Source organism: Chamaea fasciata, unplaced genomic scaffold (assembly GCF_029207755.1).
Source record: "Chamaea fasciata isolate MVZ Bird 193981 ecotype frontalis unplaced genomic scaffold, bChaFas1.0.hap1 SCAF_4, whole genome shotgun sequence".
NCBI classification, from domain to species: Eukaryota; Metazoa; Chordata; class Aves; order Passeriformes; family Sylviidae; genus Chamaea; species Chamaea fasciata.
In genome coordinates, this window is record NW_027094089.1 from 4,525,166 (window position 1) to 4,540,226 (window position 15,061).

Genomic DNA, 15,061 nt, shown 5'->3' on the forward strand with positions numbered 1-15,061 from the left:
GTGCATGCCTCTGCACTGTATGAGTAAGATGAAGACAACCATGGGAGCATGATATCTTCTCTGTGCCTCCTCTTTTTTATCTTTTGCCTTTTGCAGTTTTCCTAAAACACCCAAACAGGTTGCTGTGAGGACAAGTCATTGTTCTAGACAGACAACTCTCTCACATATGGTGTTGTATATTTGGAACTTGCCTCCATGGGTAGCTCTCAATCTGGGTGACCCATTGTATGGTAGAACCCTGCCGGAGGGTAGGTCCTGCTGCACAGTTAGGATTCTGTTAAGTCTCTCTTGAACAGCTTACATTCAAAACCAGAATTAAGTGGGGGGTTTTTTCTGCTGCTCATGCCTATACAACTTTTTTTTTTTTTTTTTTTTTGGTGGCGGGGGGTGAAATGAAGCAATACATCACACACACACACAAGAAAAGGGTGCTTGAATTTAAGTGATGTGAAATCAAGTGTGTCCACTTAAATCAACACTTGAGCTCTAGTTATTTTAAGATCCTAGTCTTTTCAGAACAATAAACTGAAGAACAGAAGGGTTGTCTTTGCTACTTTCTACTTTATTCAACCTTGCAAAGTGGCAAGCTGATTCATGATAATACTTAGTGTGCTGACGTTTTCAGACCCTAAATTAAAACACAGTTGATGTTGATCTGCATCATCTTTGTAGTATATTTTGAAGCCTGCTTAATATGTGTATGCTTCACCAAAGCTAGCTCTTAAAATGCTGCCTTTTGAAGTGGCAGGAGGTTTTTAGCAGATTTTTAGATATTTAGCAACTACCAAGCACTTTTTCAGGGAGCTTCCTACCCTGAAGATGAAAGGGCTCAAACATCCTTCACTGAAAGCCTTATTACATGGTGCAGGGCTTCCTACAACTTCTGAAGTGTTTTCAGTCTTAGAAAAACAGGGTTTCCTGATGCTGGTTCTGTCTCTCAGAGCAAGGATTGTGCTGTAGATTACGAGCTCTGCCCCACGACAGGAAACATCTGCTGTGGGAACCCTCACACACTGGTGAGGTTGGATAATGGAGATCCTGCCAAAGGAAGGGGTCTACCATCCTTCTTCCTAAGTGGAGTGTGCAAAAAGGAGATATGAAAGTGGAACAACTGCTGATGACTCCTACTCTGCTGCCAGCAATAGTACAAATCAGCATGGAAAGAATTAGTTGAAGTGCTTTCACAGAGAGCTTTTCCTGCTCAAGAAAACCTCTCCATGCTTCCAGCCTGCTCTTTCAAGTCCAATCTCACTGTTTCTCTTGGTAGGTGGGTTCACATCTACCAATATCTGTTCGATTCTCTCCTAAACTTGAACCTATCTATCTTTTGACTGCTTTTTGCTAGTTCCATTTAGGTTAGTGAAGCCTCTTACACAACTGTGGAAGAGATAACAACCTTCCGTGTGTTCTGTTACATGAGGATGTTGGGATCATATATGTGTCTAAGGAGTTTTCTTAGTCTGTTGGAGTGGATATAGATGTACACAGAATGCCTCAAGTGGGAATGTGGACAATTGAGTCCAAGTTCCTGATCCTCACAGGGTTACCTAAAATTAAACCATATAGCTAAAAGCATTGTCCAGGTGGTCCTTAATTTCTGTCAGGTTTGATGCTGTGACCATTTCCCTGGGGAGTCTGTTCCAGTGACTTGCTGCCCTCTCAGTGAAAAACATTTTCCTCGTGTTCAGTGTGAACTTTGTCTTTTCACAAAGTTTCACAGCAAATGAAACCAGTGTGCTTCTCTGCCTGTATCTCCTCCACCATGCTGCTTGTATTGCCCAGCTGTATTGTGCTGAGCTTGAGTGAAACAATTTTAGAACAACTTTCTGGCATGAACTCAGTGCTAAGCAAAGAATTATCCATCAACAGCTGTGCAAGTTCCAGTAGCTGCCATCTCTGAGGGTGTATAGCTTCACTTCATCCTTCATTTGTTGAGTGATACGATCTTTTGTCTGACTTCTCTAAATTTGTACACTCCTTTTTTTCCTGAAACCTCAAATCTGAAGCATGTTTTCTTTCTTTCATAAACTGAGAGAGGCTGAAGTCTTTCAGACTCCGATATTTAGACTCCGTTAAACCTAATCCAAATAACCTCTTTTTACTGCATGCTTTTCTCCACTTTAGCAGAACCATGCAGAGCAAAATAGAAAGTGTTGACAAAGTAAAGAAAGATGGCCGTTGTGTTTTCCCTTTACACATCTCCTTGGTGGCACAAAAGTAAAATCCTAGGCAAGCTCTTGTGATAATAAATGGGGAGCTACAATGTTCTTCCTTTGGGATATAATCTAGATATGCATTTATCAGGATTTTTACATTTTGTATAGTAAATCCTGTAAAATATTTGAGATTAATGTGCCACTAGACAGCCATTGGGGTCTCTCTGTGGCATGAAGGTCCAGATAAAGTGCAGCTCTAGTGCAGGTCCTTTATCTAGACTGATCTTAGGGCCAAATGTGTTCAGGGAGTAACTGGGAGGCCTGTCTTAGCTACTACTCTACACTTAATTCAGCTAAATGGTTCTGAATTTGTACACTCATGCAAATTTACTGTGTGAAAATACATGAACTTTTGTGACCTTAAATTCTTGGAGTCGACCATTTGTTTAGTGGATGAAGTTTTCCTTTGTTTTCCCAAAGGAAAGGCTTAACACTTAAGCTGATCAATGGCTGCAGTGAGTCCTATGGCACTCTTTTCTCTTTTTCCTGTGTAGTAATATTTTGAGGACCCTGCAAAACCTGCTGGGTGTTTTTTGCCTCTGTTTGAAGTCTGCTGTCTTGTGGCCTTGCAGGTGACAGGAGGAGGGACCATTACATCAGTGTGTCTCATGTACCTGGGGTTCATAGAGATCTTCATGTGCAAAGAGCCATCTCAGGGAGGCTTAAATGTGATGTGCAGGGCCACATCCTGCCTGTGGGTGGGTCTGAAATGTGTTTTTCCAGAGGACAAGTTCAGTGGAGCTTCAATTTCCTTATTCTTGTGCAGTATCTCTCAGATATACTCAGTTTAGACAGTACTTTTATATGGACACAAACACACAGCTTTAAGGTAAAAATTAGCAAAATTACTTTCAATTCCTACATGTAATTACCTTCTAAAAAATAGGACTTGAATGATAAAATTTATTTTAACTCATTCATTACCTCATGTTTTATTTTCGGCAATAAAATATTAACCATGTCATGGTTTAACCAGCAGCCAAGCCCCACACAGCCTCTCACTCTCTCCCCAAGCAAGATTGGTAGGGTGAAAGCTGGAGAACTCACGGGCTGAGGAAAAGGCAGTTTAATAGGAGAAGCAAAGGCTGTGCATACAAGCAAAGCAAACCGAGGAATTAATTCAGTGCTTCCCATGAGCAGGCAGATGTTCAGCCATCTCCAGGAGAGCTGGGCCCCATCACACATGATGGTGACCTCCATCACTCCAAACATCCCCCTCTTCCTTCTTCTCTCCACTTTACCCACTGACCTTGGTGCCTTATGGTCTGGAATATCCCTTTGGTCAGTTGGGGTCACCTGTCCTGGCTGTGTCTCCTCCCAGGCACCCCCAGTCCCCTCCCCAGTGTGGTAGTACCAAAAGCAGAAAAGGCCTTGGCTCTGTGCAAGCCCTGCCCAGCAACTGCAAAAACATCTCTGTGTTATCAACCCTGAGCTCAGCACAAATCCAAAACGCAGCCCCATGCCAGCCACTGAGAAGAAAATTAACTCTACCCCAGCTGAAACCAGCACACACTATCTGGGGGAAGGGTGAACATGGAACAGACAATGATGTGCCACCTTTGAGTAAACACAAAGTTCTGCAGTTCAGAGGAAACATGGAGCTGAATGTCCAAACCTGCAAATTATTGAATGTAAATTCAAAGCTCCTTTCAAAAAATCAGAAGAAGCAGTGACAGCTTTGAATTTTTTTCTTTTTTTTTTTTTTTTTGCTTCCTTAAGTTTGGGATTGTGCTTTCAATTTTAGTGCACGCAGCTGTAATAGCAATCAATGAGGCTGTAGAGAAGGGAATAGCTGAGCAAACCATGGTGACTCTGAGGAACCCAAATGCAATGTTGCTCAGCGTGGATGAGGAGCTGGCACAGGACTACCAGAATGAACTCTTTGATGCTAAAAGGAAGAAACAATCAAATGCCAGACTCAAGGTACTTGTGTTTTATTTGCACTCCTAGTAACTTGTGTTTCTTCATGTTTAATTGTCATGCTGCAGCACTATTGTTTGAAAAACTACCTTAATTTTTTAAATCGGTGCAATTAGGAAGAAACCCCACTTTTAAGACAATTAAAAGAAATAATGGTAATGCAATAAGTTAAAAGCTAGTTTTATAAAAATATGGTTACTATGACTATGATGCAGCTTGATTTTGCCCAAAGGCTAAAAATACCAGAAGAGTGGATAGTTAAAAAGACTTGATTTCTTCCATTAAATGCTTTAGAAAAAAATGGAAGTTGTAAACATCGTAATACCCTTCTTTGAGTATAAAGTATAACCTTGCCACAGATATTTAATGTGAAATTATTTGCTGTGTTCTTTTACATGAGAGCTAATGGTCTCTATGACAAAGTTCTAATTTCCTCAGTTCGCTTAGTCAACAAATTGCTTTACAAATACATTCAGTAAATGCTTCAGCTGATGCAGTTTTAATGACTTAGCTAATAGTTTTTCTCTCTGCAAACTGTTTTGTGTGAACTAGCAACCATTTTGTTTTCTTAGAGTGGGACAATTTCTGATGAAGAGAGAGATGCCTATGAGGAGTTGCTGACACAAGCTGAGATTCAAGGCAATATCAATAAAATAAACAGTAAGCTATTCTGGATCCCCGTGGAAGTATGCACACAATAAGTGATCTCCCAGATTCCAGCTGAACACAACTTGAGTCCACCTGAACAAACAAAATATTTCTGTGGAAATGTGAAAAATATGCACAAGTGGCTAACATCTGTCTACAACTGTTTTTGCCATGCTTTCCCTTCTCTACTAATCATTGTGGGGGGCGTGGGATAATTTCTCTTTGTGGTTTTTGCTGTAAGGATTCCTCAGTTCAGAATCAAATAATTTATTGCCTGCTCTGTTTCTTTATGTTCTTTCTGTGTGCAGAATACTGTAAATTTTGACCCCCTCTTCTATATAGACCCAAAAATTCATTCATAAGCTTTTGCTTAGCTGTGGTTGAACTGCTTCCACACAGGCTCACACAGAGCCAGAGACTCCCTTTGTAGGACTGGACATGAAAGAGGTGATTCTCTGCTAGATAGAGATTGCCACCCTATCAGGCTTTTACAAAAGTGAGATGCTGACAGCAGCGGACCTTTTTTCCCCCCCCCATGAAAGCTGTATTAGCTGTTTATGGGCATTGTTTTCATTTCAGTTCACATAGCTTTAGTCCAAGTGAATGAGGCTATTGATCAGCAACATGAAGGGGCACTGATGGCAGGTTTGAAACGCCGTGCTCTGAGCCTGCATGAAGTCCTGCCTCAAAATTCCTCATGGTACCTGTTGCAATTGTGTGATTCTAAAGAACAGAAAATGCAGGTAATTGAACTGAACAGGTACTACATGTCAGTTTGCACTTTTTTTAGCTGGTTTTAATCCAGAGAGAAATTGTCTTTACTCTGTCTCTCAGCATTATTTATGAAAAGATTTATAAAGATTTGAGAATAAGTGATGTACTAATCAACACTAAAGAGCTGCATTTGCTCTAAAGTGCATGATATCCTTGCGAGTATTTACGAAGATAAAAGAAATTTAAGATATAACATGCAGCCCCTAATATTTTGTTTCCCAAATGAGTTATAACTTGAGTACAAACAGAAGTAATATTTAATCATTAACATTAGATTAAAGTGCCAATTGGATTTTAAGGAGAAAATCTATTATTTTAAGTAAGATGAAAATCAGAAAAGATTAATGTTGCATTAACTGAGCCTTGTATTTAAGGCACAGGTAATAGTGCAATCAAATCCCAGTGTACCGTCACCAGACTTTATCCCTTATCTCCCATCAAACAAAAACATAATTAAACCTTGTTTTTCTGGTCTGTTAGAGAGCAGGCACTCCAAATATGCTCAACAAAAGTGAAATACAGAAAGAAGTTAGTGTTGCCAATGTGGAAGCTGAGGTTCGCAAGCTTAGTGAGTAACTGTTTTAATACTCTTTACCCATCACCATTTAATTATGTTAAGATAATTAAGTCCACCATTTCTTGCACATAAACAAGGTTTCTCAAACTGAAACCATATGTGTTGCATTTTACTCTCGTAATCTCTATTCTCAGTGTCACAATTTCCAAGTCACCAATCTGTGCTGCATTGGATGTACTCTTATTGAGCTAACTGATTTGAACCACTGGCAAGCACAGTGGCAAAAGCCTGAGAGCAATTCATGGCTTGATGGCTTGAACAAATATTTATCAGTGCAGTATTAATGCTCACCTGGGAGCAATGACCGTACCTGTAGAGTTAAGATGGAGGAATATTTTTACAATCACATGGCAGAAAAAATTTATTCTCACTTTTAGACACACATTATCTAAATCTAACCTATTCCTAGTCTGTTAAGAATGCCACATGACACAAGTTATAGTTTGTAAAAACATATAGTTAAAGGGGATCTAAATTTGCAGTGCATGTGTTGCCGCTTTTGACTGGAAACTTCTTTGCTAGGAAGTTAACTTTCGGTTGATCTGCTGTCATTTCATACTGCATCTGGGCATGGCTATTTTGTCTCTGGTACTGTATTCAATGCTTTGAAATCCAGGCTGATTGCTTTAGTAATGTGACTTAAAGGCTATATTGTGAAGTCAGCTTAAGTCTGAAGATAAATTTGACTTTATACCTTAAATGTTAGCCTGTTTCAGGTTAGCAAGCCGTGGTGAGCAGTACTTTCTCTGAAAGAGTTACCTCTTGATAAAGGAGAGGAAGTAAAAAAAAGTGATGTGTGAAAAGCATTAACAGCAATCTGGAGAGTAACTTAGTTCTTATGTTTGGCTTGAGAAGAAAAATAATTGCAGCTTTTCTTATAGGACTGTAAGCAATGTAAAATATGTTTTGCAATTTGCATGCTGGGTTTCAAAACTAGAAGTCAGTAGTTAGGTTATTGGCTGTAGAACTAGCCTAGTTCATTTGTAGATCTTGAATCCTTTCCTCTTTACTGTTTTCTTTTAAAAAGCATGTATGCATGCTGTAGCTCTGAGAGCCTTTCCTGGTTTCTAACTTTAGGAATAGCCAATAGGGTTTTCAGGGACAATGTGGCCTCATATCACTGTGCTTCAGAGAAACTGAGATGAGAGGGGAGGGGCTTTCTTTTAGGTGGGCCTGGCTAAAAGGTTTTCAAAGATTCTGTGGTTTATAATAAGCCCTGAGTGTTGCTATAAAGGTGAACTGTGGCTGGTGTCTTCTGTACAAATAGTCTTGTCTCAGATTTGGGCAGTCAGTGGTAATTAAAAATGTTCCCTGGGTAACAGGTAACAAGTACACAGAAAAGCCATATGATGATGTAGAGGAGTAGGGCTTATTGATGGAAAAGGCCATTGCATAATTGCTCTTCTTCAACTGGCAATATGTGCTCTAACTTTCGAGGTTGCTTCCCTTTCTGCCAGGCCAGAGTGGGGCCTTGTACAGGGTGTTCCTGGGCATGTCCTGGCCTGAGTTTCTTCAGAGATGGCTCTTCCAGGTGTGCAATTATGGTGGCAGTGACTAAGCTGAGGGATGCTGTAATGCTTCTGCAGCTGCCCAAGTGGGAAGTGTTTTTCAGCATTTTTCTGCTGGGCTTCAAACCCCTGACAAAGTCAGTCCAGCAAAAAGCAAAACAGGCTAATTGTTCAGGTACTGAAAAGGTTTACCCTCATACACTCATATCCTTCTAGTGTGGTCTGTTTAAATTAAAATCTGAGTTGTAGCAAAGGGATTCATTTCTAGATGGCAGTGCCTGTAAAGACTGATCTTTCACACTGGCAGAAAAACAAACAGGTGTTGGCATGCAGAGGAAGTTCTAGAGAACATAACATGTGATCTCCCATCAGTTCAGCTACTGATTTTCTGGCAGAAAATCCTACACCTCTAATGCATTTGGCTGATTTCCACCAGGCCTCCTGAAATAGACAGTAATAAAGTTGTTGGTACTTTAGGTAGTGGCCTGTTCTAGCTATCTCAATTAAATCCTGCCAAAGGAGGAGGTTAGAGGAGAAACGTGGTGCAGAAGGAAGGGAGCATTTCGGGTGAAGCAAGACTGAGGCTCAGGAGCTGACATACACAGCAGTACCTGCTGCAAGCACACCCAGGGGGAGTTGGATCTTTCACTCTCCTAGGATGGGGTCATCTCCTAGTGTTGTGTTAGAGGTGCAATAAGCACCTCATTTCTAAAAGTCCAGGAATTTTAAAGTCCTCCAGTCAATTATTTGCTCACTACCTTTGGACAGACACTGTTTTTTGCAACATCCAGCAGTCACGTCATTTCACAAAAAAAAAAAAAAAATTCTCTTATGACAGCAAATTTTATTATTTTTAATAACTTAGTTTTCATCTACATGGCATGAAAAGCAAACAGCACATGAAAATTAATAAGCTTTTTTCCCTGCTGTTCTTTAGAACTGATAGCGGTTGACAATATCAATACAGCAATTCGTAACTGTGATCCTAGCAAAACACTGGTTGCGCTGATGAAACCCGAGGCACAGCTGCCTGTTGTTCACTCATTTGCTGCTGCTATCTATCAGACTGAGCTCTTCTACCTCCAACAACAGAATGCTGTGGTAAGAGTGAAAAGCTTACAGCCTGCTCATTGGTGTTGTGTAGTCAGACCATGGAAGAGCACAAACATAGCATGTTGTTGTGTAAAATCTGAAATAATTCTCTTGCCATGGTGTTACGTATTGCATGAATCATTTTGGTTGGAAAGGCAATATTTAATTGCAGAGTTTTTTTCTTGCCACACTTCAGTCTGGCTGAGCTCTTGTGTTGCAACAAATCAATTCACATTTTTTTAATTGTTGCATGCTCTTAATGAGGACTAACTCTGGTTTATATATTGTGTAGAAAAGTAATCCCCTCTTATGTATAGGACTAGAAGAGATGAGACTGGGGCAAAAGAAGGAAAGGCAGAATGGATGGGACATAAAAACCCACTGAGCTCCACCACCACTGTTGTGTCAGTCTGGCATGCCTGTGACTAGGAAATTTTCCAGGCTTCTTAAATCAAGCCCATCTCCTTGGTGGTATCTAGTGTGTGTAACTCAAATTTGTTACACTGCTTATTTAGCTTCCTGACTGCCCTACATTATTATCCTACAGAACTACCTGGCACATGATGAACTGTCTATTGCAATAGAAATGTTGTCAGCCGTTGCGTTGCTAAACCAGACCTTGGAAAATAAGGACATCCCAATGATAAAAAATCATCTCAGAGACCCATACATTGGCTTCAATAATCTGGAAATGGAAAACTTCCCACGGTAAAGGTTCATTTTGTCTTGTCTGGATGAGACTTGGCAACTTCTGAAAAAAATAAGTCGGCTTTTTTTTTTTCTTTTTTTTCTTTTTTTCTTTTTTTTTTTTTTTTTGGGTGGGCTGTCCTGTGTTGTGGCTGTTGAAAGCTACAAGATAAACATCTATCTTTTAAATTAACAAGGGAGAGTGTGACAATTGCTGTACTAGTTGTATCTAAATATTAGCAACAACACAGCCTTGAAGGCTGTGGGTGTGTGAGTTACAGGGATAATATCCTCAGAAAACAAACATGAAGGGCTGACAAGAATTTTTGCAGACACTAAAACATGAAACAACCCTAGCTGGAAACTGTTAATCACTAACCACTCTAATTCCAAAAGGTGATCTTTGGAATGAGATAGTGTTCAATCCTTCAAGGTCCAGGAGATCTCTTGAGCCATGGCCAAGCCCTTTTTTGCTTGCTAGAAAAGTGGACACAATGCTGTGGCATACATTTATGTTCAGCACTACATTATAGCCTTCACTTGGTTGCCAGCTGCTTGCCCTGTCTCTTGCCTGACTTACCACAGACGTGCTGCTACTGCAGTTGCTCTTTTATCCATCAATAAAAAAATCAGACAACACCAGAGACCTGTGCCCCCAGCATGCAAGGGAGACCATGGGAATGCAGACCAATTCCTGTGTCTTGGCCCCAGTTGGTGGAAGCCTCCACGTGCTTCTGGAAGGCATTAGCAGGCAAAAGGACCACAGCAGCTGAAGATCTTCACTAGGTTGTCAGGGGACATGAAAGTGAGAGTGGCCCTTGCTGGGCATCTCAAAACCCAAAGGAAGGCAGTCAGATTAGGAATAAGAGGCCAATGTTTAAGTCAGAGAGAGAAGAGTGATGTAAAATGGAGCAAAACTAATCTGCTTCTTCCCCTCCCCTAATGTGAGGTGGTGCTTGGAGCAAGAGAAGCAACATTATAAATCATGCAGAAATGGCCCCAAAGTGTCCCAAGTGCAGCACTTCTGGTGATGTTACTGACCCAATCTTTAGACTACACTGTCAGTCAACAGATAAAACATCAGGAATTAATCAGACTCGACAACTAAATAAAATTTTATTATGCCATTATGTTAACCTGTGCTGCCAACCATATGTTGAATATCACAGGGAGCTTTGAGTTGCACAATACTGGAAAAGATACAGTAGAGCTAGAAGAACTTCAGTGAAGGAGATGTTCAATGGCTTTCTATCAGAAGAAATGGACCTGGTGGGAATGTGTTTTCTGGAAGAGAGAACTTAGGGAAAATCTGTTACAGGTCTCCAAAAACTGTGCATGCTGTGGAGAAGTTTAATAGAATCAGTTACTAGCTTCTAATAGTTCTAGTTGTTTGGGGATTCTTAAGAATTTAACAAAGAAAATACTGGACCCTATAAAATGTAAAGTTTAAATATTTTTTAGAAAGCTGCTATCTCACCAAACACGTAATGGGGCTAATTTCTCAATAATACGTAAGATTTTAAAATAGAACAGGTAAATTAATGGAGTGTAGCCATCTTTGCAGCCATTAAAGTGATACACAGTCTCCAGCTCCAGAAGCCCTTAAACACAGGCTACTAGATGCTGGAAAGACAAATCAGATTAGGAAATTATGAATCTGTCCCATTTTCTTTCTGCCCGCCATTTGTTCCTCAGGCTTCTGATGGAAATAGAAGACATGCATTTTATCTGACATACTGTAGCAGATCTATGCTTGATTCAGGAATACAGAAGTTATTTAATTTATATGCATGAATTTGCACTACTGTGAAGGTTTCCAGCTCATCTTATCTGTGAGCCTTCTAGGAAGAGTAGACACAGGCTACAGAACCTGTGCTTAGAGCATCTTGAGTTGTCGAAAGAGTGGCATAATAATTTTTTTCAGCCCCTTGCCCATGGCTCATCATCTTCCTCATGGAGGTAGCAGGAGATGCTGCTACCTGATACTACTGACTGAAATTCTGGTCTTTGAATTAGTGTCAATAAGACAACAATCAGTTCTTAAAGCAAGAAGCTGACTGTAATTTTCCCTTCATTTATCTGTTGCACCATACAGCAAGTCGTGTATCTGTGTGTCTATTGCCATCATGCCATATAGCCAAGAAAAGTTCTCTGAATTACAGGGCCATTTCTCCACATCCTGAAATGCATGTGTAGAACAGGCAGCTTGCATGTCTGCATAATTTCTGGCAAGAGCTGAGTTTGTCTGAAGTTCAGTCAATGGAAAAAATACTAGTCACTAAATGATAGATGATACATCTGACTAATTCTTTATGGTGCTTTATCCTATATATGAAATACACTTATGTATTTTATATCTTCTTATAGTTATGCTGATGCACTATTGTCTATTAAGTCAGAGACTTCATCTCAAGGCCAAGATTATTTAACATGGGATGATATCCAGAACTGCATTGACATGGTTAATATGCAAATTCAAGAAGAAAATGGAAGTAAGTAATTCTTCCTCCACACTGCCCGCAGAGGTCATAGTCAGGTCTTTGATATGTAAATCTATGTACTGAGCGGCCTCATTCAGACACCCTTGAAAAGAGAAGAGCATTTAAAAGTTTCAAAGCCTGATGGTCTCTAAGTGTCCTTGAAATATTCCTCTTTGTTTCAGACAGCTGAAGGATATCATAGGGTGCCTGCCTTCTGCAGTGTTAAAATGCTTATACTGCCTGCTTGGCAGTATCTTCCAGCCCTGGATGGCCTCACTGTGGGGATTTTGCAGTTGTAAGCAAAGTGCATATTGAGAGATAGGAGAGGAAATTACAAGCAGTGTTTCATTGAAAAGTGTGTTTTGATGTGTCAATGATTCCAAGTGATTGGTTTTCACAAGGGAGTCAGTGAGAAGTTGGACAAAGCAAATATCTGCCTTGCTCTCCTTTTAGGTAACTTCATTTCCTGTCCGAAAGTAGCTTTTTATGCCCACATGTTCTCATGTAAATGGATTTAGAGTTTATTTTGGAAGCTGAATGTAACTGTATTGCTGTAAGATGGTGTTATATTAACTGTGATAACTGGTCATTTAGGCTTCAAAAAAGCTAAAGCACCAAATTCTTCCACTGCACATAGAAATTTGAGGCTACCAGGTTATGTCAAATTTGCTGGAGCAAGGAGAGGCAGCTTTCAGATTGCCTGCCATTTTGGGAGCAGTCTCAGTGCACTTTGAGGGCCTTTGAAAGACACGGGCTCCTCCTGCCTTTCCTGTACTGCCATTAGTGCTATGCACGCTGCATGTTTCATACTGGTAAGGGGAATTTCATATTGCAGAATTTCTAAAACTGGCTGCATTAGTGCTTCCTAAATCTAGTCCAGTGGTTGCCATGGACCCTCACAGCTTGCTTGCCACGTGTGCCCTCTAGCAAGGTGTGGTGCTGAGCAGTTTATTTTACTGGCAGAGTCACTTTTTTGGCTGAACTTCTGCATTTAGTAGGAGCTGGAACAGACCTTGCATCAGCAGTGGAAGTCTTCAGTACCAATATAGCTGCTCTTGTGACACTGATCTCTGCCTCGGAATATTTAGAGAGGGCAGGTGGGCAGAGAGAAGAGGAAGAAGGGAGAAAAGTCCCATATCTGCATAGTCTCTCTTTTGGACCACCTTAGAAAAACTGCTCATTCCCCAATCCTTAGGATGACCTGGATCTGTGACCTCACCAGGTGGGTTGTAGTGGGTCTAGAGACACTTGTTGAGGGATGATCCACTGGGAGCAGGGATGTCATCCCTCACAGGTGACTGAATGATGCCTTGATTGATGTCTTTCTGGCACTAGGGACCATTAGGGGGATTAGGGTGGCTTTAGGGACCCCAAGCAGAGCATTTCAGTTCTGTTAAGGAGCAAGAGGAAATTGATTTGAAACTGTTGTGCCCAGACTGATGAAAATGAGTTAAGGTCTTATTAAATACACTGGGCCTTACTTCCTGACTGAAGTACTGAATGCCACTGGTCACCTTTGTCAGATTGGTTATTTACAGTGAAATTTCAAGTGAGGTTAAGTTGCTATGTAATGCTGTAGCTGGGAGTGCAGTATAGAGGTATTTGTCCAAATCAGGGTTCAAGTAATGTGGTCTGAAATCACTCAAAATAAAGCTTTCAGCACTTTGAGACAATATGTTAAACCTAGAAATGTGTGATACCCAACTTATTCTTAAGCTTCATGTAGGTGCTTCTTCCCAGAAAATATGAAAACCTGTTTTCCCTTTTTTGTCAAGGATAATTTTGATTTTTAGGAAGAGTTTTATCCAGATATATAAATAATTGTGACAGGAAGGAAAGTTCTATAGGATAATACCTTCAAATAAATACAAGAACAATTTAAAATCAGCTGCTGTGCTGCCTCTGCTTCTTGTTTCGTGATTTCTCTGTTCTTCATGTTACTGCTTTGTTTGTACATGATACCAGAAAAGCTGCAACCTTCTCTGGTAAGTGCATCTTTAATAACTTTTCTGTTTCATAGGAATCATTGCAATTGGACACATTAATGAAGCAGTTGACCAAGGAATTCCTGAGAAAACTCTAGAAGCCCTGCTATTGCCAACAGCCAAGCTGCAAGATGTGATACCAGCAAATGCAAGGCATTATCAAGATGTTCTGTACCATGCCAAAGCACAGAAATGCGAGGTTTGAATTTTTACTCTTGTTCTCTGTGAGAAGTGAAATGCCAATTCTTTTCACTTGCTTCTGTGTCCCTGTCCTGGTCCCCCAGTGTCTGCACTATCTTTGCCCAGTGGGGCTGTAAATAAGTCAGTGACAACAAACTGGCACTAAGTAATTTTGCACTGTAACTTATTTTGACCGGCAAAATGGATTACCTCTCAGTGTACTAAAATTAAGACATTTTCTGCATATGTCTTGCTACTGCTGTAATTTTACCTATTTTAATTCTACTTGGTTACTGCAGCTATTACAAAATATGGGCTGAGCAATACTCACATAGTTATGAATTTGTGTAAGGATTCAGTTACAGGACTGTGTCAGGCAGCTAGCTACAATATGGATGGAAAGAGATTTTTGCCAGAAAGAAGTCACAATTATGGTGTTATTTAACAAATCTCTGGGAAGTATTTTGGGGAGTCTCCTTTGCTTATGTTGTTTTATTATAATGGAGTTTTGTACATATTTCTTTTATGGCTTTATCACAGAATAACAATTTGATGGTCTTGTACATGCCTTCAGTTTAAACCTATCTCAGCAGGATGTTGCTATCTGCTTCCCCAAAAGCAGTGGCCTGGTTAGCATTACAACATTCCAGCTCAGGGAAGCATAAACAAAGATCAGCCTAGCAGCTTGCAGGATGTGACTGAGCACAAGGTTAGCTAAAGCTACCAGCATAGCACTTAAAATGTCCAATGGAAAACACAATTAAAAGTCACACAGTGAGTCCCTAGGGTCACGTGGTGAGCTGGGGAAAGCCTGCAAACTTTGGCTCAGTATCTTCCAGCATTTGTGTCACCTCACCTGGGGTACCTGCTGTGAAACCATGAGTTTCTGTAACCTGCTGTCAGAACTTTTGGAAGGTGTTTGTACAAGTCAATTTCTCACCAGGGTTCCCAGGTAAGGGCTGGTTTCATGGAGCCCTCAGCGCTGAGAAGCCTT

The 15,061-nt window shown here is 40.5% G+C and overlaps 1 protein-coding gene across 4 annotated transcripts in view; it reads left to right on the top strand.

Moving 5' to 3' along the window:
* The window catches only part of IQGAP2 (IQ motif containing GTPase activating protein 2), a 128,028-nt gene that overhangs the window by 74,971 nt on the left and 37,996 nt on the right, over positions 1-15,061 (top strand). For 2 of the 4 annotated variants that reach the window (XM_066180754.1, XM_066180755.1), the window contains 8 exons: positions 3,961-4,139; positions 4,709-4,796; positions 5,364-5,527; positions 6,039-6,126; positions 8,581-8,744; positions 9,283-9,443; positions 11,790-11,914; positions 13,923-14,086. In XM_066180754.1, coding sequence (XP_066036851.1) covers positions 3,961-4,139; positions 4,709-4,796; positions 5,364-5,527; positions 6,039-6,126; positions 8,581-8,744; positions 9,283-9,443; positions 11,790-11,914; positions 13,923-14,086 — 1,133 coding nt within the window. The remainder of the gene's footprint in view (positions 1-3,960; positions 4,140-4,708; positions 4,797-5,363; positions 5,528-6,038; positions 6,127-8,580; positions 8,745-9,282; positions 9,444-11,789; positions 11,915-13,922; positions 14,087-15,061) is intronic. The other 2 variants (XM_066180756.1, XM_066180757.1) reach the window with 2 other exon arrangements.